This window comes from Convolutriloba macropyga, chromosome 10 (genome assembly GCF_964194025.1).
Source record: "Convolutriloba macropyga chromosome 10, txConMacr16.3, whole genome shotgun sequence".
NCBI classification, from domain to species: domain Eukaryota; kingdom Metazoa; phylum Xenacoelomorpha; order Acoela; family Convolutidae; genus Convolutriloba; species Convolutriloba macropyga.
In genome coordinates, this window is record NC_134477.1 from 7,108,999 (window position 1) to 7,132,957 (window position 23,959).

Consider the following 23,959-nt stretch of genomic DNA (forward strand, 5'->3'; position numbering starts at 1 on the left):
AAAAAATTCTCTTTCGGCTTATCGCGATTTCGGAGCAAATTTACGGTAACATTTATTTTCCACTTAAAAACATGGAGAAGTTAAGCAATCAGCCAATCAGAAACAAAACTCTCATTTTCTCAATTGTGATTAATCAGCAACAAAGTTTCTATATTTTGATACTTCTGCCATTTTCACTAGCCCAACAATTGTGTGCAAACATCTAGTTATTAATAAATTGTTGCGACGCTATAAAAATTGATGGTAAAATCTGTCCCAAGTTAACAATGGCTAACAAATTTAGTTGAATAGAAACTTTCTATATTAAGAAAGAAACTTTATTGACATATTTTGGGGAATTAGTGCTCCAATTCTTAAAATTGAAATTCATTTTTATTGAAAACGAATTTGATAGGATGTGGGAGTAAAAACATTTTGTTCAATTATTTTCCCCAAATCTGATTGGTTAAAATTCAAACTAAATCTTGCTGCAATTATTTAATTATTTACAGATCATATAAACATTTTATAAGATTATGGAAGTACTCATTTTCAAGGCTGCTATTTAACCATCTTCAAGGCTGCTAAGCACCAACCACCATTATAATACAATTAGTTTTGTTCATTTCAAAAAAACAATACATGTATTGAAATGTTTCTGTTTTTTTTTCAATGCGTAAAACGACAGACGCTTTTGATCCTGCCAAGGTTAAACAAATTATATGGCATTTACTTGAGAAAAAAATGGAATTGTTTTTGTTCAGAGATTGTTTTTGAGTTGAATTGCAGATATTTTGTTGCCATGCTTTAATATTTTACGTTTTCAAAGAAAAAAACAAAATCAATTTGGCCGATACCTATATCTTTGACCAACTAAAACGGAACTCTTTTCGCCATCAGTTTAACATGCAGCTTTCTTTATAAATACCACCACAGCAAAACAAAAAGGTCTCCACTGTTTAAAAGATTTTTTGCTGCCATATAGTGGTTTAAGAATCATGGTATTTTTTTGTTCAAAACTATTGGATTAAAAGTGGGTCTCATTGCTTGAAGTTGGTCTGGTTCGAGTTCAACGACAACTATGCAGAGATTTTTTTAAAACAAATTTAACTTGATTTCAAATTAAATTTCAATCAAATTTCATAAACTTTGTGCCTGGTTTGTTTTGTTCTTTTTTTATTTTTCCCCCTTTTTCTCATCAAAAAATGATATTATGTGATTTGAACAGTACGTTTGATTTTTCAACAAACATGCAAATCGAAAGTCAAATGAGAGAATCTCAGTTCCCTAATGCCATACTTTTCCTTGTTTGCAATAATAATTAATTGTTTCATCTTTGCTTTTAATGAGCAGCCAACTCATTCGATAGAGTAAGGGAGTAATTAATGTAAATAAATGTGTTTATAGTGCAAAAGACAACTTTGCAAATTTCAATTGCTATTAAAAAACGTTAAAATTGAATGATGAATCCACTGTTGACTTCCCACTGTTTATATTCCGATGCTTTGAGAAGGAACGCTAAAATATAAGCTTGAAATAATCTGAAGTCACTTCAATTCCAAATGAGATCACTGTAGTCAATTGTTGCTACCCCAAGCTATCTGGTTTAGTTTTTTCTAATTAATATTTTGTTCTTTCATATCTTTTTTCTGGTTTTAATAGCAGTTTTACCACTTTTACATTTACAATAGTTGCATTACTTTACTTCCGTAAAGTTTTTTCTATTAGAAATAATGTTTTCTATGCCCATTTTAGTCCTATATCTTATGCAGTGGTATATTGAAATCTCCGTTAAAGAACAGGAACAAACTGGTTGCTTTTTATCAAGCCTCTGCGACTTTTTAATATTGTGATTTTTTTTTGTGTTTCTGATCCAAACAAAAATCAGTTTTCGAGGTTAAATTTTAGTTTGATAAAGCTTTTTCAATAGCCTATTTGCAACCTCTGAGGAAATTTTAGCTGACTTTGGTTTTAAAAAAAGAAACGTGACGAAAAAAAGAAACGTGACGAAAGAAACGTTCAGATTTTTCTGGTGTAAGTTCCTATTACAAATTCCTGCACCTCAAAAATAAATTATAGCGGAAAAATTTCAATTGAACCAGACGCTTGTGATTTTTGAAAGAAGTCGTTTTGGTCCAAAATGACAAAAAAAAACGAGAACCATTAACAACAACGCATAAATTTGCTCAAAAACAATCAGAACCTCAGTTCATCCGCTGAATATAATCCCTTTCCATGAAGTTCAGCACTTTTTGAACAAGACAACTAAAACTGATGAACATCGAGACTACTAAAACTGATGAACATTGGTTCATTTCATTAAATATCAACATCGAACGCAAACTCAAGAAACGTGTACGAATTATAAAATTATTACAACATCATTGTGCCACTAAACGCAAATTAACAGCAAAGACTAGTCTTTTAAAAAAATGTTTAACCGAAGAACCTAAATAACATTTGACTCTTTTTATCATCCAAACCGACGCAATTGCAACACATTACAACAATTTTTTTATCAGTTTTGAACTATAGGCTGAAGATGAAAGAACAAAGTTTACCTTAGGACCGAAAATTCTCATTCAAACAACTGTTTTTTAGCTCAGTTATTGAATATCAAAATTATCAATGAGAGATAGAGCTAGAAACTTAAAACTCTTTTTGAAGCAAAATCTGAGACAAAAGTTCGAAATTGCAAATTCTGAAAGATGCACACAAGAAAGGTTTCAATATTGTACAACTTTTTGTCCTCTCTAAACAACCTTTATTTGAGAAATGGTAGAGGATATCTTACTTCTGTGCCAACTAAAGCCATAGTTGATGCATAGGAGCCAAAAAGAGGAAAAAATTGGCAAAACTTTGGAAAAATTAGCATATTAACTTTATAGCTACTGAATAGTCTTGGAATGAAAGTAAAACTTCGAATAATTTGCTAAATATCCCAAAAACCACACATCAAGATTTCAAGAATATTAATGCGTTAATAAACCCTATGAACACAAAAAAAAAATCAAACAGTAATGTCCAAAGTTGGAAAAAATTTTCTCACAAAATTTTTTAAAAAAATTGCATAGCTAATCATTATACGTCTGTAGATCAAAACATCCTAAACTTTAGAAAATCTACGCGAGTTTTATTAAATATTGAGAAAGGACCAATTTTTCAAAAAACAAAACAATTAGCAAAAATTTATTGGTATTGCTTGTGCTGGTGATGGCGGCGGTGAATCTGTTTGTACGTATAAACACACACACACACACACACACACACACACACACACACATATATATATATATATATATATATATATATATATCAATATATATATATATATATTATATATATATATATATATATATGTGTGTGTGTGTGTGTGTGTGTGTGTGTGTGTGTGTGTGTGTGTGTGCGTGCGTGTTTTAGATAGGGTGGAGTATATATTAGTTATTTTTTGTTTTTTTGTATGTGAGTTTCACACCTAATGAACTTTCAAACAGAATCTTTTCCCATATTTTTGGAACATATAGAAGTTTTCGATTTTTGGCCTTTAATTGGGACTAGATACCGATTTTCCAAGATCCTGCAATGTTCCTGCCAGCAATGATAATCTTGTTTGCTTAATAAGAAACTATGTTTTGAACAGTTTTGCACGATGATAATTATCACGCAAGATTTTGCAAGACAGTGGCTCTTGCCCATGATATTTCATGATGAAAAATTTAGCCTATCTCAAAATTTTTTTTGGATGACCTTGGCATATTTTAGACTAATTGAGCAAAAATGTTCTCATCCAGATAAATGCGCGTTTTAATAAATTCAAAAAAATTCAAAAGAACACTTTTTTTGATGCCGTGTTTAGTATGAAACAACTAAAATTCAGTCAGCTGCAACAGAAAGAAGAGCCGAAACAGAAAAAATCAATGCTGTTTCGTTGAAGCCATACTGAATAAAAAGTGATTCTCAAGCAGTTCATTGAAATTTCGAACAGTTCATTTTTTTTAAATCCTACAATTTTCGGTTATCTTTCCGTAGAAGAAAATGTGCTAATTGAAATAAAAATTCGCGTCTTCACTTTTGCTCCTTTCAGGAACCTTTTTGGACAATTATACTTGCTCATCTTTCTGTATAATTTTGCTTTCAATATGTGCTCTTGGTAAAATTGAAACGGTATGGATTGTAAAACTTTGCCGTGATGATAACAATAAGGGGAATCAGGGTTTGAATCAAAGAATTTCTAGCCTAATTGAGCAAGTTCCATTCATATGTTTGCGAGATGAATGGTTGTTTCAAGAGACTCTTGTAAAGCTAATGTTTGTTTTAATGTGTTTCGAGTGAGCATGTTGCCAGACGTTACATCGTCTTTCAATATTCTGTCAGAAACATTCAATATCTCATAAGATACATTTTCGAAGTCGACAGTGGACTGCCTGTGAAGAAATTGCCCAATTACTGATGGGGAAAAAGTTATCAGAAGAAGCTTACTAATAGATTTTGGCTAATTTTCAGAAAAATGCATCCGTATATCAATACATATTGTACAGTTTATTGGATTGACTAATTGAAATAGATGATTTATTTTATTATCTTCAATATTTTTTATTGGTTTTCTGTTTAGAACTAGCAACTGAAATGGCATACTATGATGATGGAGATTTTCTTGGAGCTCTTTTAGGAGCAACTGGCACATCATTCAAAGAGACATTAAACTGGACTGGTAAGCTTCTAATCACAATCCAGTTCACAGTCTAGAAGCTTTGATCACCGTCATCATGCTTCTTCTTCATACAAATAACAAAAAGAAATCATGTTTTTTATTCTATGGCTTTTGAAAATTACGTTTTTTGAAAATTCAAAATTTTTGTTTGTAACCTCTTATAGTGGAACAATTTTTATTATAGTGGAACAAGAGGCTGCCGGAGCGGAGCCAGATATAGACTCTGGTGAAGGCTTCTTTCTGAATGAAGATGCACTGGATCCCTCTAGCAACTTTGACTACACGCATATGAAAGATGACGGTACAAAGTACAGCAGAGGGGGGTATCCATACATAAAACCCTTTGGCTGGTTCCGACTGGGCTTGAACGTCCAGGACAGGTATGCTGAAAACAATCCACTGCAACTTAACATATTTAATACCATTTTCTGAGTTTTAACCTTAAAAAAACAAACCCAAATAGAACGCAAACCCGAAAACTATCCGAAGACACCTGAATTACTGCTTTTTAAATAGAACATATAAATTGACCCATACGTTTTAGAAAAGTGTCCAATAAAGAAGGTTTGTGCTTTGTCTGAAATCTGAAACATCTACATTCTGATAACCGCGTGATCACAGTTGCACTTTGACAATATATAGAAGAAACGCTACATTAAGTTCACATTTTCAACACGCCCCTTTTTTCATTGATTTTGCACCTTTTCACTTATCGAACGCCTACAAATTTGAGCTGTAACTAAAAATATGAGCCGTACTGGAATCTACTACGAAAACAATTCCTTTGGATCGGTTTATTTAATAAGAAATTGAAACATCTAGGGTATAAAGTGGACAGTCTATGCTAAGTTGCTTAATATGTGAGATCTATCAGTTTATTGAAAAAATGTATCGAAAAAATTAATTTTCAGGTTAATTTTGAGCTGAGAATAAGGATTATTAACACTAATTGTTTCAAAGACTTAAACTGATTCATTTGCGATGTAAAAAAATACCAAGCAACCAACAGAAAAAATTTCTTATTTGAAAAAAAATCATGACAATTGATATTTATAAGAATTACATGAACATAAATTGAATCAAACGACAAAAACCAAATTTTTAATTTTATTTCATCTACAATTCGATGAGCATCTAAATTAAAGCTTATTCAATTAATGTTGACAGGTAACCTTTGCCATTTTTGTTCAAGATTTTTGATTAATTATAACAGAATTCTTCAAAAGTGAGTTTCAGAGGTTGTTTGTGTTATTCAGGGAAAACAAAATTAATATAATCAAGTGAATATTTTGGAAAGCCAAAACCTACAAACAAAGAAACATATTTTCCAAACGTTGAGCTAATTTTCAGTGCAGCGGCTGCGTTAGATTCTAAGTTCCTTTTATAATTCAAAAATATCAAAATATGTTTCAATTCTTCACGAACTAAAATTTCTTACAATTTTTTTAAAAAATGTTTCGATATATGTCAGAAAAGCACATTAGAAGCACGTAAGAACGCTTAAAAGTACCAATCTAGAGAATATTTTGAACCAATTGTCAAGAACTCTCAACAAAATTTACATAGAAGGAGACCTAGCAAATCTATCTAAACATCAACTGAAAACTCATACGCAATTGAACCTTTGATATAAGAAACTTTACGCCTATCATCACTTTAATCATCAAAAAGGTAGATCAATTGAAAAGCTCTTCACATTTTAAATCTATTCGCTTAAAAAAAACTGCCTACATTTTTTTAAAAAATAATTTTCAAATTTTTGTCGGAAGATTTGAAGCTTGAAACCATTTAAAACATGAGCTGCTTATAAATCTTAACGTATTTTTTGATTTAGATAATTTTTAAATGAATTTTGCGTCAAAAAAATTCTGGGCAACAATAGTTCTATCAGCCAGAGGAAGAAAAAAAAGTTAACAATAGGTAGAGATTTCATTTTCCTTTTCAAGACAATTCTTTTGAAAATTTTTCTCTCGCTCTTTTGTGAAAATCCCAAATCTTGTAATAAAAATTTTTGCGTGCTAGCTGAATAAGGCTAATTATATCACAAAAAACGTTCATTTTACTAGGTCATAATTCAGGGTAAATACTTCAGGGTAATACTTCAGGGTAAAGCGAAATGAGAACCAACTATTTTAACAGGTTGCATGTTTTTCAATCATTTTTTTCTTCATACTCTTAAGACTTGCAGCCCATTTTTTTGTAACCAGCAAAGCAACGCAAACGATGTTGAAATGTGGATAACAGGGCTTATTGATAAATTCAAAATATCTGCTAAATTCATTGTTCCGCTTCTCTTCGCTCATTTTTCTTTTAAGTATTTTATTTTGATTTTCTTTTGACAAAAAGTTCTGTTCTTTTGCGTTGGGAGAAAAATTAGTCACTTTTTCATATATAAAAAAAAATTGAAAGCGATATGAAAACAGATACGTAAGAAACGAATCTCAGATTTAATTACAACTTTCGAACAAGTACATGCAATATCAAATCAGACCTACAAAAGTGAAACATTTTTTTGTCTTGCTTTCGCACACAACCAAAAAAGTTTTGGATGAATTGTTGGCCATGTTTTCCTGATATCTCTGAAAGTGTCAAGCAAAAGTCGGAAAAAATATTACATGAAAAGCATTCTTTTTAACTAAACAAACTTTGAGATTTTCCCATATATTTACGGAAATTATACCCGAACAATTATTAAAATAAAGTAAAAATGCAACAAAAACGCAGTGAATCTCTATTAGATTTGGCGACTCGTCTTGGATTGGAGGCCTGCATGATAAGAGCGCTAACAGAAGGAGTGGCGTTGATGGTGAATGGGCTGTTAGCTATCATGGCACTAATCGTCAAGCAGCTGCCAGCATTGTTAACTCTGGTGTATTCGACCATAGCAAGAGCAAAAGGTGAGGTTTCCAGACTGAAACTCTTCAACTTTTGCTGAATGTGTTTTAAAATAATTTAATGGATTCTTTGACTTTAGTAATAGGTTTTAGTTTCCACCAGAAATTCTGAAATCTTGAGGAAAAGAAACACAGGTCAAGGTTCCAGAGCGAAAGGAACTGCCCGAGTTGAATTTTAGCGGTGAAATTTTTGTCAGAAATGCTGTGAAAAAAATGATTTCCATCACGTTGTTTCTTACATCGTTTTGCGGTGAATGCGGTGAGTTGCGGTGAATTATTTATTTTCACCGCATTCAAAGAATTCTTAAAGATAAAGAAACGTCCGTACAAGGGTTTGGACCTCTCAGCTTCTGCATGCCTGCAACTTCTTATTTCACTGCGCCAGTCCGCACTTTTTTCTATTATTTTTCTTGTGAAATTAAATCATATTAAGTAAACGTTGAAAAGAAAATACGATGAATTTTTGTAAAAAAAGCTGAAATGCGGTCAATTTTGCAGCAAATGTTTTGGAAGAATTGCGTTTAGAAGCGTTGACTTATTTTTGCCAACGTATTCATCGCACTCACAGAGTTTGTTTTATCAATTCGCCACAAAATTAGAGGCGGTGAATTTTTGTAAGAAAGGCAGTGAAATGCGGTAAATCATTTTTTTTCAAGGCGTTCATGGCAATCACCGCCTTTCCTACAAAAATTCATCCCAAAAACTCGACCCGGATGTGAATAACCAATCGTCAGTCACCGGTGATAATAAAGCGCCTTACGTCAAATTTACTTCAGACTACACTCTTTTTTTGAGCGCTTGAAACTTTGGTCCTATTCTGTTATACCCCAACATAGTGTGAATAAAACGTACACGGACACCCCCACCTCCGAAAAAAACTGGGGGAGTGGGGCAACAAAAACGATATAAAATTTCTTGTTTGTCCCTCAATCCATATCTGAAGACAATCTCTGACCGGAAAGATCGACGATCAAGTTTTTGCTAGCGGAAAACACTGCTCTATAATAGCAAGTTTCTTACGAACGCTGAGAACCGGTATTATTTTGAACCTGTCAGTTTATATATTCAGTTTTTGTATTCTACTTTCTGAGCATCTAAGTATTCAGTATTAAGTGCTCAAGTACTACCGGAGGACCAATTAATCTCACACTCTTCAGAAATCCTAGAATGTTTGAGAAAGCAAGATTTCTTAGTTTTTTCCGATAAAAAAGTGGTGTCAAAGATTTTTCGGAGGTTTTTCAACTCGCACTGCAGCATGATAGAAGTCGATATCTGCTCAGGTTATTCTAAATTTGCTTAGTATCAAGTTCAAAGTGTGTTTATAGCTAATTTGGCATCCAGGATATATCTCTTGAAATTTGGACATCCACGTTACATTTGAAGTTAGTTCAAAATACCGGCGCCACCTACAGTGAAATGATAGATCTTATCGAAATCAATCATGTCACGCGTCAATTTCTAATTTCCCTCAAAATTTCTTGAATGTTTTCAGAATTTTTCAAACAGTTTACAAATAAGCACTTTGAAAACAAAAATTCATTGATTCTGTGATTGTATTTGATAAAGTTGTCGTAATTTGCTTTAAAAAATCAGTAGAATTGCCTGGCATTTTTTGGAGAGGTGCGTAGCCCTTCCTGCCATCATATAAGACAAAGAATCAGTTAATGGTTATTTTGGAATACAGCACAGTAAAATTTAACGTACAATGTTGATTTCTCTTTGCCGAGAACCCTGTCCCGGTCGAAAAACTAATCGGGTTCAACTCTGTCAAGAATAAGAGAATCATTTCTTTCAGGTTAGCAATACTTTAAACCCAAACAGATTTAGTTAAAAACTTGATAAGACTCATTGACTCAACAATCAATCATTTTGATTATTTCTACCATTTGTTTTTCATGTATCATCAGTTTTACATCTCTTGCAAAACCAAGATTCTTCATTGTTGTTTGTTTTGAATATAGATAATCCAAAACGAATGCTAGAAATATGGGATCATAACCATATTTACACTAACTAATACAGAACTCTTTTTGATTAACTCCAAGTTTCCGAATTATTAAACTCTACTGGCTTTTATTGCATTTTTAGGCAGATTTCTGCGAGCTTCTTCACCATTCGCAGAAAAAATATCTATTCTATTACTATATTTGTGAAAACCTTACAATGCTCCATGTTGATTTTTGTTACTTCGCCGTTAGAAGGCTTCTAGCTGGGTGCTCGCTTGCACCAAAAACTCTGTAAGATTTGTTTGGTTTTTGGTCTACCGGTAAGGAATTTCCTGCTCTGTTCCCTAAAGTTGTTCTCTCGACTGTTAAGAAAATGCGCAATGGATATTTGAAATCTAAATCATTATTCGTAATACCAGCGACTGACAAAGTTATAGTCAGGAACATATAATTCAATAACTTCAACAACCCGAGAGCAATTTTTTCATCGAAGTTAACTAATGGTTAATCTTAAGTCGAACCAACTCAAGGATTTTCTCCGCATGAATCCAGAACTCATTCAATTGACTTCTTTACTCAAATAACTCTGATAGGCTCTGCTTTTCAGTAGACCAGTTACTGGCCAGAAAACTATTATCTCAAGCAACAGCTTTGATTAACTCGGCAATTTCATTTATATCAACTACAAAATTATGTTCTTTCACCAAAAACTCATTAGAGAACTACAATTTTCTATCGAAACAATTGAATCATGTTTGTACGCAAGGATCCAAAACTCATTCAATTGACTTCTTAACTCAATTAACTCTAATACGCTCTGCTTTTCAGCAGATCATTTTTTGGTTCAAATTTTTATTTACTGTCAAGCAAAAATTGTGATTAACTCTGCCGTTTCACTTACCGCAACTATAAAATAATGGTCTCTCAACAAGTATTCACTAGATAACAACATTTCTCTGTCACTTGAGAATCAACAGATCCGCTTGAGCATCCTCGTTCTGTCTACTCTTAAGAAATGGACTGTTGAACCGCTTTTTTTTGTTATCGCAAGCCTCCTTCTGAGCATTCTTCTTGGGGTTAACTGTCTTGTACCTTATCAGTTTTATCAGAAAATTAGTAAGTGTCGTTTCATTCAAAACATTTGGACGTAACGTATGATTTCAATAGTGTGCGTAGAAATTCACTCGCAAGATACATTTTAACTTATGTAAATAATTGCTCATGATCGTAATACCGTTGTTTACTTGGTTTGCCAGTTTCAGGATTCGTAAACGTTCACTTTTCTTATTCCACAATCTTCATGAATGCAAGCTATTTTCTATCCTTTCCGAGTTATGGACATTGGACATGTCTGACTTATCCTCCGGGTACCTGTGTTTCAACTGTCGAAGTAGCATTTTTTACGCAGTACTTTCAAATAGGAAAGTTTTTACCAATTTGATTTTTTTTGTTTAAACGGGTTTTATAGGATTACTGTAATTCTGGTAAAAGGATTGTTTCTGAAATTTCTTCTTGAAAGTAAACAAAAAGCTTCAGTTATTGTTTTCAATTTTTTGTTCTAAGTTTAGCGTTAATGCAAAAGCTCTTTGCTGTCCACATTGCTTTTTAAATTTTGCAAGGTGTTGCCAAGTAAAATTTGAGTCCCATTGGGTTGGAGGGAGAACAATTTTAGTGATTTGATGAGGGGATAGCGAAGTTTCCGACTCTTGATTTTGTACGAACTGATTTTCTTCTATCAGAAATTCTTTCAACCAGCACTTGCGTTCTTCTGTTTGCTTCAGTTGAAACTTTGCAAAAGTTCTAACAATTACTTTGTCTTTTCTTTGTACCCCAATTATTAAAGTTAATTAATAACCCGATTTTTCCACTGAAAACTCCCCTTTTACACATTTTGACCTAATTAATTTCCAATACTTTTATTTCTGCGTTTCATTGACAACTTTAACTCTTTCTACTTTAAAATTACCAAAAGATGAGTAAATCGAAAAAAAATTACATACAACACCGATCACAAAAAAAGAAAGGAAAATAGATATTAGTTGAAGAGAATACTTTTTGTTCTATTACCGGGGTGCGTAAATGATTTCCACGAAAAAGGAACCAAAAACAACTGAATCATTCTCCAAGACCATAACCCATTGTTTGCACATAGCAGTTATAAATTTCTCCGTACAATTTCACAAGAAATTTCAATCCTATTTTATTTCCTCTGAATATTTTTGACATTTGAGGTATACTGCCCTGATTTGGGTTATGTGACTGATTCATTAGCCAGCTCTCGATTAAAAATCTTAAACTAAAATTCTATAAATACCACAACAATACTCTTGCTAATTAAAACTTACAAATGTCTCCACAGACATTTTAGTTGAGGAATCCTAAAAAATTGAGTTTTTTCCAATCCTCAAGGGATGTCCTCATCCAGTCTTATTCTATTGCAATGTTTTCTGCTTGCGCAACACTCTCCAGGACAATTGACACTTTGAAATCTTCAGTTCGGTCCATCGCTCTTTCCGACTTACAATTTCGTTTTCGAATAACAGCCTTAAAAGTTCAGTGTTTTCCAACTCCAGGCGTCGGCTTCTCAGTCTACCACTCGTCTGCAAAGAGATAAGGACAAAGCTACCGGTGACATCCCTGCTGTAATTCTCCATCTTTTCTGGCTGGAATGGGCCATCAAGAATTGAATTCCAGCAACTCCTGTTCAACTGAAATCGAAACTCATGCACTGCGTGTGCTTCTGAAGTTGCTTTGAATGAGAACTCTGAACTTAATCTGCAAATTCACTTTATCTGTAATCATCTGCATTAGATTCTTGTGCATCAATCCGCAGTTGAAGCTCTTCACTTTCATTCAACAGCAGTTTTAATTGAATTTCTTTTTCTCTGTCAGATCTGTCACTCGATTTGGAGTCGAGTCTGTCACTTAGTCAAAAACATCACCCATCTGCAGAGCCTTTGTTTTTGCAAACAAAATTAGCCCTTTAATCTTGCTCTGCCTACTTTCTGCGTTCGGTAACGTTCCAGTACTTTCATCATCGGAGGAAATCAATTTCGCGTCTTTCAATTTGTAAAATGGAGGCAACAATGTGGTCTCAAAGTTTAACAAAAAAAAATTTATTGCAGTTTTTTGCTGCCAAGAGTAACTCGGCTTGACCAATTTACAAGCTTGGCTTCAAGACTCCTCCGAGATTTTGATTCCTTCCATTCAGCAGTCTTTTAGCCTATGAATATGCGGACCTCTTTTTTTTATCCCAAAAAATACAAACGCAACATCGAAGAAGTCAGAGCTAAAGTCATCTGAAATAGCAGCTAATGATAAATTTGTCGCTCTTTTTCCATGTTTCCATTCGTCAAGAATCTTCTCCGCATTTGAATCAAGTGAACATTATTTCTTCATTTGGGCACTGGTTCTCAACTGTTTATTCCGACGATCGCTTGTTCCTTCTATCTTTTTTGGGAAAAACTGCCGGCTAAATTCTCAGTAGTATCGTCACTTTCTTCTTTGCATTATGTTTCATTGTCACTACAGTCTACTGTTGAAGGCATGCTTTCAAAAATCTTAGCTGCCTCCCAAGCATATCTCTCGCCGGAAACTTTATAAAACTTTTTTTTAATACAGACATTTTCCTCCCAGTTACTTAAGGCTCAAATCAAGTCGATCTATCTTTTGCGACGTTGTACTGATTGAACTCTGATCCAACTCAGTAGTATTCAAACTCCCGCTAAGCGTACCTCATGCTATCTAAACCGAAACACAACCCTTGGCAGAAGTCAGGTGTGGCATAGATGTTTCTCCAAAATCTATTCAGTTACCAAAGTAAGGTATGCAGGGACTAGCGCAGATTGTTACAGAGCTATGAAACTTTTCGAGCACGGTTTTTCAACTCTTACTTCATTTTTGGTCATCTGCTCAAAGATTCCAGAGTTGCTCCTCTGCTAACCAATATCTGGAACAGACCCTTCTCTATCCATTTAACAGAATTCATCTCCATCTTTGCTCCCAAAGAATCTGTTGTTACCTCTCAACTCGCCGTCACAAAAAATTGCATCGTATTCTATCTTAGAATTCTTTTGAGTTCTTCTTTTCTCAGTTGCATTGCGTGCTTCACTTTTTAGTTCACCAAGCGTGTCAAACTTGCCAATATCCCAATCACTAGCAATGTCCGTCTTTCTCCTGAACTGCTCATCGCCCGACCCCGGGTATTTCACAATTTCCTTTGCTAAATATCCGTCTAATTGGAAACTTTCTACGCAACCCAAAATTGTCTGAGTTTTTGTTACCACCAGCTGCTTGGCTTGCGTCCCTGTCATCTAGCACCTCCTCAGTAATTGCCCTGACACCAAGTCTAATGTGTTTTAGTGCCTTTTGCTGACTTCACCGCAAAACTGATTTGCCGATATCTCTTGTCACCTTTACTTCTTTCATATTTAATTTTCAAAACATTGTTATTCTCGGTAACTTTTTGTTGTCACCGACATCACTTCAAATCAATATATCGTAAGCAATATATCTGTATTTCTATCAAATATCTTTCAAAAGCATCCTCAAAAAACTGCTGGTTGTTGGACAGTCTTCCGTCAAAAAAGCTAAAAGAATTTTGAAGAGTCCAAGCATGATTGTTCGCTCCGATTTCAAAATGCACGTGAAAGTGTTTCAGAGCATCGACAGCCCAACCACACAAACTTTCAGGAATATATCTCTTCACTTCCTTTTCCCATGTCCACATGAAAAGTTCACGGACATCCAAATAATACACACACCAGTCCTCTTCATATCCAAGAGAGGGGAAATGTTTTGTAAACCCGAATCTTGCCAATTCTTTCCAATTTGATGCCTTCTACTGTGAGTTTTCCTAGCCAACTCTTGCTACCGTGTCTGTCTGAGAGTTCGCCTTTATTTGTCTGCCTTAGGGCTACCTCCACTGCGCTCAGTCAAAATCGTCGTTCCGAGAATCAGTGATATTCTCCGCAAAACAATTTCCTCAAAATCGATTGTCTCTGTTGCTCAAATTCACTGAATGCTCTTCCTCCTTCAGGTCTCCAACTGTCTTGATTGTGCTCAATGTGTTTTTTAGACTGATCTATCGATACCGACACCAGCATTGCGTTCTTGTTTTCAGTATCCCAGAAATCTGTCCACGTATTCGTCGTCTGAAAATTTTGCTGAACACTTTCTTTTCAACAGGGGAGAACACCCAGTAGCACCATTGTTGAATTCCGGTTTTTACTCCGTTAGAAGGCTTCTAGATGGCGCAAAAAGTGAATCAAATATCCGAAATGATTATTTTGTGGTTCGTCTACTTGTAGGGAATATTCTGTTCTGTCCCCATAAGTTGTTTTTTCGACTGTTAAAAAATGTAATCTGGATAATTGAACAAATCGTCATTAATTTTATATTAAGGAAAACAGCACAATTTTAGCGAGAAACAAATAATTGAATAACTTCAGCAGTACGAAAGCAATTGTTTTATCAAAACTAACCAATGGTTCAGCCTAAGTCAAACAGATCCAATCAATCTATCAACAAGTATTCGAACTTCATTTAATGGACTTCCTAATACAAAGAACTAATAGGCCCTGCTATTCAGTAGATCAAGTACCGACAATATTCTTACTATCCTCTCAAGCAACAATTTTGATTAACCGTACCAATTCACTTACTGCAACTACAAAATCTTGTTCTTTCACCTAGAACTCATTGGATAACTACAATTTTCTCTCACTTGAGAGCCAACTGCTCCACTCGACAGTCCTGTCTTTTTCCCTATCGTCGATCAAAATTCACTCGCAAACTGCTCTTCTTCAGCCTTGGCCTCTCTCTGAGCGTTTTTCTTGCGCTGAAGGGAACTCAAACTTATCAGTGTTTGTCGATAATAAGTAACGTGTCATTTCAATTGGAACGTAACTTATAATTTAAATAGTGGCAGTAGAAACTCGGTTGCAAGTTTCTACTTATCATATGTAAACGTTTGCTCAGGTTGAGCGGAGTTTCGTGGTTTACTTGCTAGTTTTAGGATTCAGAAAAAAACTAATGTTTCTTGTGCCACAACCCTAATGAATGCGTGTTACTTTTTACTTTTTCCAAGTTAAGGATATGTCTGAATTGTCATACATACATGTGATTACTCTGAGTTTACTGCACTCTTTGCTTTTATGCAATTTTTATCGCATTTTTAAAATAAATTGCTGGAAAATATCAGGGAAAATTTGGGTTTTTTTGGTCATTCCCGTTTATTGGGGTTTATACGTCTGGTAAAAGTACTGTTTCTTTCATGAAAATTCATAAAAAGCTTCAGTTATTGTCTTTTTAACTTTTTCCCAAAAGGGGAAATTCAACAGATTTGTGTAACCAAAAGAAGATCGTTGTTTTTGTCCGAAAATTTACGAAATAAATTTTCTGGCTGATTGGGCTGGATAAAGCACAGTTTCAGTGATTTGATGAAGGGTTCGCAAATATGCGGACGCTTAATTTTGTAACAAAACTCCTCATTCAACCATTTTGACCTACTGAATTTCCAATATTCAATTCTGCTTTTTCTTGACATTTTTGACACATTCCACTTTAAGATAACAAAAAATATTGCAATGCTACTTTGTGCAAACCCAGGTTTCATGTAGACACTATGAATTTTCCAAAGTTTGCCTGAAATAATAAAAGGACTTGAAACAATCTGAATAAGAACACCAAAAAATATTTGCATTATTTGCTAATCTTAATAGCAGATTTCCTCTACAATCCAAATCACTATTGATATTTCTCTAGAGGGGATGCTCTCAAAGATTGCCCCCAAGTTTTGAACTAAGATTGTACTACTATAATAATAAACAAACAAAAAATCGGTTCAGTTTCCTTCATAGTGTCGATTGTTCATGCTTGTTTTTGAACAGCCTTTTTGCTATACTTATTATTGTCTCGGCCCAGCATGTTTTGTTGTTCTACAAAAAACTAAGAACCTTTCAAAATATAAAATGAAAGCATCAAGTTTTTTTGAACTCTAAAAATGTTGTACCATCCATGACAAAAAAAACGTAATAGTGAATTTACTTTTCCACATTCATTTATTGTTGCGTTTTCTTGAATAGAATTGGACACGAAAGCTTATTAATTGTTTTCCTTTTTGCGAAATTATTTAATGTTTTGTAGTCAAGTATTTATCTTTCTCTGGAGAAATCCAAAAATGGCCGACAATTCTGTGCACAATTCTAGATTATAGTTTCTCTCCCTTTTCTCATTCTTTTTTGTTATTTAAATTACTCATCATTGTTCACCTGAAAACGGCAAATAACATCTCCCATGGTACCGTTACTAGTAGTGGACACGCATATTTTTTCATAACCATTTCGATATTAGAAATTCCATTGTACCGTTTTGAGAGGAATTCTGAACCAAAAAAACATTTGGTTTTTGCAATGTCTTTCAATTGATTTTTGTTGTAATTAAGTTGAGTCTACTGCGTACAATAACCTCTGTTCTTCGTTTTCTGTTTTTCTGAAAAGTTAATGACTTTGCGAAGATGAATTTGCTTTTGTTTGCAAAGCAAATCGGAACAATTTTTTACTACAACATACATCGCTCAAGTTTGTTCTGTTTGTTCACGCAGTAAAAATGTTCACGATCAACCTCAGGACTTTGCAAGACTTCTCGAAATATAAGTCGCCTAAAAACTTTAAATAATGTGAGTAACAAATACAAACTCTAAAGTTAACTGTCCCGCATGAAATTTGTTTCAGCAGAAACCTCTTGAACTGTCAATTGTACCTATTTCCCAATTTGGCACCCTCATTGCCTTCTGTGGCGTTTTATTTTTTTTTTGAAAAAAAGGTATGCTCGAGGCGGACTAATAAGTGCTCTATCCCCGATCTCCACCAACAGTTTTCCTCATTAAATGCTAATAATTTTTGGTTTTTCTTTCATTTCCTCCTAGCTTAACTTGTCCTCACAGTATTCCGCTAAGATTCCACGTCTGCAAAAATTGCTTTTTAATTAATATCTTCCTTTAGAACCTTCAGTTTTTTATCAGGAATCATCATATTTTTTCTTCCAGATGAAAATTGTGCTGTCCTGCCAACAAACAGTTTTCTCCGCAATAACTGTTTTGAAATCCGGTTTTTATCCAGTTATCAAATCTTACGAACAATAGCGAGAGTATCCAGAAACCTTCTGAGAAGGTCGCCATTTATCCAGCACTGTAGCTCAAAAAATATCAGATATTCCGCGTATTTTTGCAAAGACATTTTGACCGCCCAGCAAAATTTGTTTCTGATTAGTGATCACAGGAATGTTAACTCTTTTTCATCCAAAAATAATTGTTTTCATTATTTGATTCCTTCAATGACTTAAAATTAGCAATGTAAGATCAGCTATCACCTTCGATTTAAAAAGGAGCAGAAATAGTAGTAATAGGGTGAGCAAGGCTCGCTCGCGGGGGGGGGGGCAGGGGGTGTAGACCCCAAGTATTAAGATGGGGTATAGAAGTATTTTTGAGAGAGGGTCTGCTCTAATGTATTAAGATAGGGCATAGGCCGCGTACATGTATTAAGAATAGTTATAGCGGCCGCAACGTATTAAGATTAGGAATAGGCGCCGCAATGTATTAGGATCAGGTATAAGCGATCCTAAATTGCAAGATGGCGCAGCGGTAGCATGCTGAGCTCAAAACCCAGAGGTCGGTAGATTGAAACTACCTCTTGCTGATCTGGCATTGTCACGGTACTAGTGGAATTTTACGCGCTCATAACTTGGAGAAATGTTAAATAAAAGAAAAAAGAATGAATTAAAAAGTACAAAATGACACACACATTACAAATTAAGCACATGCAAATACAAAATTAATCAAACGTTTACATGATGATAGTAGAAAAGGAAAGAGTATCAAAGTACATTTAGCCCAGCAGTTAATAAAGTTGACAACAAAAATTTGAGTAACTAACGAAGAATTTAGGAAATTAGAAAAAAAAATTACTATCGACTTTATTACACATCGACTGATTGTACATTAAATTTATCAAAATTCACATATATTTACTTAAAAAGTTTAGGACATTAACATCAAGAACAGTTTTGTTCAGTTTTGTTTGAAAAAACTTAATTAGTTGAAATGCTGCAAAAATTGTGTAAAATCAACACAAATTATCAGTTTTCTGAACTGGCTGTTGTATCATTTTCTGATAACTTTTTATTCAAAAATTTGTTTTTTTTTGTGATTGGACGAGCCAAAGAATCAGCATATTAAAAAGTTCGATTGAGTCGAGCAATCATTATTCAATACTCTCCTGCTTCACTTTTCGGAGAAGTGTTGATGATAGCAAAGCTGAATCTGGGTAGTCTTCGAAAACAATCTGCTGGAAAGGATCCAATTTAGCGGTATTTGAGATCTGGGATTCGTTTAAAATTCTGTTGCCGGGAAGTTTTATCCACGACAAAAAATTTTTTCTCTGCTTTAATTCGCAAGTACCATTAACACACGGATTTCTAATATTCAAGCCGAAAAGACTCATTCTCTTCAAAAAAAGCAACCATCATTGGACTTTTTACCTTGCTCTAATATAACTTCGCATGATTTTTTTAATTTTGTCTACAGAAATGTTATGGGAGTTGGTGTAGAAAAAAATAATTATAACAAATGTACCAGAAAAATTAAGAGAGGAACTTAAACAAAAAATATTGAATTAGTTCGCCCCCAGTTAACGTCCATTTAAAGAAATTATTTGGTGAAGAGAATGGCAACTGGTAGACGATAAAATATAACCCACAAATGTTCCCATGCAGAAAGCGATGATGTAAAACCCATAAAAAACTGAGAAAAATATGAAAAAGTTTTCGTTAACGCAAAAACCTTTAGACATTTTTAGCAACCGTTCCGAATTGATCAACTTTAACAGTGGACATCCTTTCTCCTAGAGCAATTACTTCTGTGACGCTTCTTAGCGGGCGGTCGAAAAACATTTCTAATCGGATACTCTCACCACTGAGTTCAGGATAATAAACATTTTCTCCAGCATCTTGAAGTGACGTGAGATCAAATACAAGCACGTAATGGTTCTGAAACAGATTATTTGGTAACGCAGGAATCTCTTCGTAAATATTCATCGCTTTCATTGTTGTTACATATGCCCTAAAGTCATTGAGTGTATCAACTGATACAAAAGCTCTACCTCCTCGAACAATTCTTAGTTCTCGTAAACCAAATTTCGGATAATGGAAAGGATTTTCTTAAAAATGTCCTGTGAATGCTGAACTTGTGTTCATCGCAATAGCTATTCTTCTGATTGGAGCATTGTTGAAAACATTTTCCTGAATAAACTGGTTCTGTCATGAGAATTAATAAATGTACGTGCAATGGTTTCCATAAAGTTGTAACAAGCAGGTTGATGAGTTAATTGATATTTGATAGTCTGGTGATACACTTCGTTAAGAATAACACGAGTTGTAAACAGGGAACAGTCAAGAACTTTAAGAGAGATTGAAGGAGATCATGTAAAAATTGGGTCTTGCTCGAACCAATTTCAGTCTAACTTTTGTATTTGGAAGCAGTAACTTTTCACATTGGAACAAATCAATTGCTAATTTACCGCAATAAGTAGTTCCATTTTTCAGCAAAAGTTCTTCATCTCGATCTATAAAAGGTTTTTTCACAAAATTGCTAGGTTCCTTTTCAAATTCGTAGCCATGGCAAGCCAAAATACTTTTATTATTTCTTGTTGAAGCGTTAACTTCATCGGAAATAAAGCTTTGTGTCCATAAAGTCCGGTTTAGATGTAAACTTGTTGATTGATCAGATTAATCACAGTTGGAGAGGAGCAAGTGTGATAAATTGTTGACGATAGTTAGATAATGTAAATACTCATCTGTGAAAGACATTCCCATATCTGTTTTTCCATGCTCGTCTTTTTTCATAAAGTCATCAAACAATCCTCCCTTTTGTAAACCAACTTTGATTTGAAGGTGGATATCTCTCATATCAAGATATATGCTTCTATCTGTTTGAAACTCGAATTCAATGCTGCTTTCATCCAATCCACGTACTGGGATAAACTTCCCGGACGTGAGAAAATTGAATTGGTTCCAAAACAGGAATTTTGTCAAAAATCTCCAAGCAAGAGTTCGTAAAGTGACCATAACAAAAGTTGCTATCGTTTGTTGATCTAGTATTAATTTTAGCTTAGAAAAAATATCTCTTCTAGTAAGACAACGTCGACTGGTTTTTGGGGAAATTCTTCAAATAATGCAACGTTTCCTAATTTTTTCACCACCTAGCAGTTTACGTAATGTTTTCTTTCCAACATCTGCAGCCACAGATTTGAATTTTTTTCCAGTTAGAAAAATTTCTGGTGCAACTATATCAAGCAAATCTGCACCAACTCTTTTTGCTGCTGGGACAATATATCTCCACAAAAATGGAATAGCTGTCCTCCCAATTGTTTGTGCTGACGCTGCGAATCATCTTCCCCTCTGTCTTAAATAACCGCGAAAATACGGCAAAACACTATCAGCAACCATTTTCTACAACTTTAAATCTAAAGTTCATTGTCAGAAGTTTTTCTTAACATTAGTACTGCTCTTGTTACACCAACAGAGTTGAAAGGAATTTGTTTCACCATAAGAGTCCCGGAGCTCAAGTTTTATGCCGTGGAATTAGTTTTTTAGAATTTTTTCAAGTTGTAAGTTTGGAAAATTTTGATAATTCATGTACTGTCCCGTAGAGATGAAACCTCCGTTCTTAAGTTTTGATATAAACGGAATGCATCGTAGAAGAGCAGTTTTTGTAACACCAACGATATTGTATTGAACAATATCACTAAACATCATTAAGGTGTGTTTTCATACAATGTCATAAGGAACTTGGGAAAATGTGGACCAGCACCACTCATGAAAACACCCTAATTACCATAAACAGCTTCTTCGCATCCAAAGACATGACAAAGATCTGCACTAAAAATGACAAGTAAAGAGTTCTGATTAGGAAGAATCAAAGAAGTCGCTGCTTGATTTTGTTAACGTGTAACTTGATTGGCATTTTTTCATACTTTTCACGTTCCTGAATTTTTCTGTTCATTTCATTGACAATATCAGAAATCGAGGGGTATAGACCTAGGATATCAAGTGTGTAATAATCCGATGGTTTTGTATCTGGTGTTGCTTCATCTAGATAGAAGATTTTACCCTCTGTTATGTTTTGGTACAAGGAAGGATACGACAGTTCTGTTATCGCTACCTCCCATTCTCCATCAAGATTATTTTGTTCAGGTAGAAAGTTTGTAAAAAGAACTTTATGTATTGTTTTGGTAACAATCAAACAACGCATTGGAAACGAACTCAGCAGTGAAAGAACTCATCTTTAAATGATACACTTTGAAAGCTCTTGTTCATGCAACTTGCCTAAAATTTCATTACCTTATTCTCCACAAAAGTTATAGGTTGGTGGTTTAAAAAAAGCAATTTTAACAATTTTGAATATTTCATTTGTGAACTGAGATTTATAACCTTTTCTGAATGGAATATCATTTTTTGATATACGAACCTTTTTTACCAACTTTAAAACGTGGTCGCTTATATTGGTTAATTGGGTTTCTGTAAAAATTTGACAGAAAGCTTTTGTCACTGTTTGTTACATTTTTTTGGAGCCTTACCTGTTGAGTGATTAATTCTTGTGTTCATAGTACTGAGAAAGGAATCCATTTTTCTCATGTATTTGTCACCATTTTCCTCCATAGAGTAATAAATAATGTTTTTCAGAGATTTTATAGCTCGTTCTGCTACAGCAGCTTTCGTTTCAGTTCCAGTAGAGTAAATTTTGATTTTCTTGTTCGTACAAAACTTTCGAAACTTAATTGTGTTCCCTTATCAACCCATGCTTTCGCTGGAATACTCTTTTTACGCAACATTTTTTTGAAAGCTACAACTGCATCGGTAGAGTACTTTGATTTCATTGGTTGCACACGAACAAAGCGAGAAGAAACGTCAACAAATACTAATAAATACTTCACTCCATTATCATTGTTGAATAATTTATCCATAAAAGCTAGATCGAGACACAAGATCTCATTAATTCGCTTAGCAAATATTGGTCATCTTTTGAAAGGTCGGGATGCATGACGATACTTTGTGTAGGAACCTTTACTGTGCAGAAAGTAGGCAAATTTTTTTTGGATAACCCACTTGCCTTTTGTAGATTTTTAATTGATCCATATGCGGCTTTTCAATCTCTATACAGTCTTTGTAGCTTGGCTTTTTCAGATTTTGAAAGGAATCCAGCTCCCTTTGTCTTTGCTTTTGGCATCTTTGTTTATTACTTTTTTCGGATTTATTCCGGTAGCATCAAATATTGTGTAATATTTGTCGGGAAAATCAACGTTCTTTCTTTTTAATGCAAAAATAAAATCTGCGAAACTAATTCTGTATCTCTTGCATCTAATATTATTGTGTCGTTGAGAGACAACTTGACACGCGGCGAATTCAAAATTTGATCTAAAATTGATTTGTTCTTTAGTGATCTGTTTTTGTTGCTGATTTCCTTGTAATTAGGGTTCAAATGAGTTGGGACAGAAACTGGTTTCTGCTCAAAAGTGTCCTACTTTGTAATTTCTAATTTGAATTTTTTTTCGTAAAGGTGTTGAGGAACAAACACAAACTGTTCCATTTAAAGAGAATTGATTAATGATAGATGGTGTCAAAAATGATATGAGCTCTATTTCTTTTCGTGAAATTAAAATTGCTCTTCTTTTATTTATTCCGGTTCTTTTTAGCACGAGTTGATGAATTTTGTCTCTGTACTTTATTACGTCTTGTTTTGTATTTCCTGTAGTTGTCCTCCGAGAAGGATTACTATGCATTCGTTTAAAAACTGAATGAAATCTTTTGGACAATTTCTTATGAACGTTTTCTTGAAGTTCTGGGAATACGTTCGGAACATTATCAGTGTAGAGAGATGTTGTGTGTTCATCGTTCAAAAAATAATCTCTTGTTTTATGTTAGGAAGAAAAAAATGGGAAAAGAACCACTGTTTGTGCAAAATCTAAGAGAGTCGACTGTTTTTGGAGTCAGATCAATGAGTAAAAAACCATACCGGATTGAAGTACTTTTTGTATACCAATCTTTTAATTGTGATCCTAACCCGAGCTGTTGACTAAGAGTGTTAATCTGTAGAGTATTTTGTAACTCAATATCTCTTCCCAACCTACTCTGATGAAAAAGATTATGCGTTATATATATTGTACTAAGTCCTTTGTGCCTTCCAGCTGTTGCGATTTTGACAAAATCTTTCGAGCTTGAGACTTCCTTACAAGAATCATCAAAAATCAGCAAATAATTTGTTCCACTTTGTTCTTGGGTAGACTCTGAAAGAACTCAAAGTCAACTCCTTGAATAAAATGAATGTTCTTAATTTTGTTGGACATTAGACCGTAAAGTGATTGGTAATATTGATA

The 23,959-nt window shown here is 34.1% G+C and overlaps 1 protein-coding gene across 4 annotated transcripts in view; it reads left to right on the forward strand.

Moving 5' to 3' along the window:
- LOC142348443 (uncharacterized) overlaps positions 1 to 23,959 on the forward strand; it is a 48,507-nt gene that overhangs the window by 6,452 nt on the left and 18,096 nt on the right. For 3 of the 4 annotated variants that reach the window (XM_075399803.1, XM_075399801.1, XM_075399802.1), the window contains exons 2-4: positions 4,592 to 4,690; positions 4,875 to 5,070; positions 7,429 to 7,587. In XM_075399803.1, the coding sequence (XP_075255918.1) occupies positions 4,606 to 4,690; positions 4,875 to 5,070; positions 7,429 to 7,587 (440 nt within the window). In that variant the 5' untranslated portion in view covers positions 4,592 to 4,605. The remainder of the gene's footprint in view (positions 1 to 4,591; positions 4,691 to 4,874; positions 5,071 to 7,428; positions 7,588 to 23,959) is intronic. The other variant, XM_075399804.1, reaches the window with a different exon arrangement.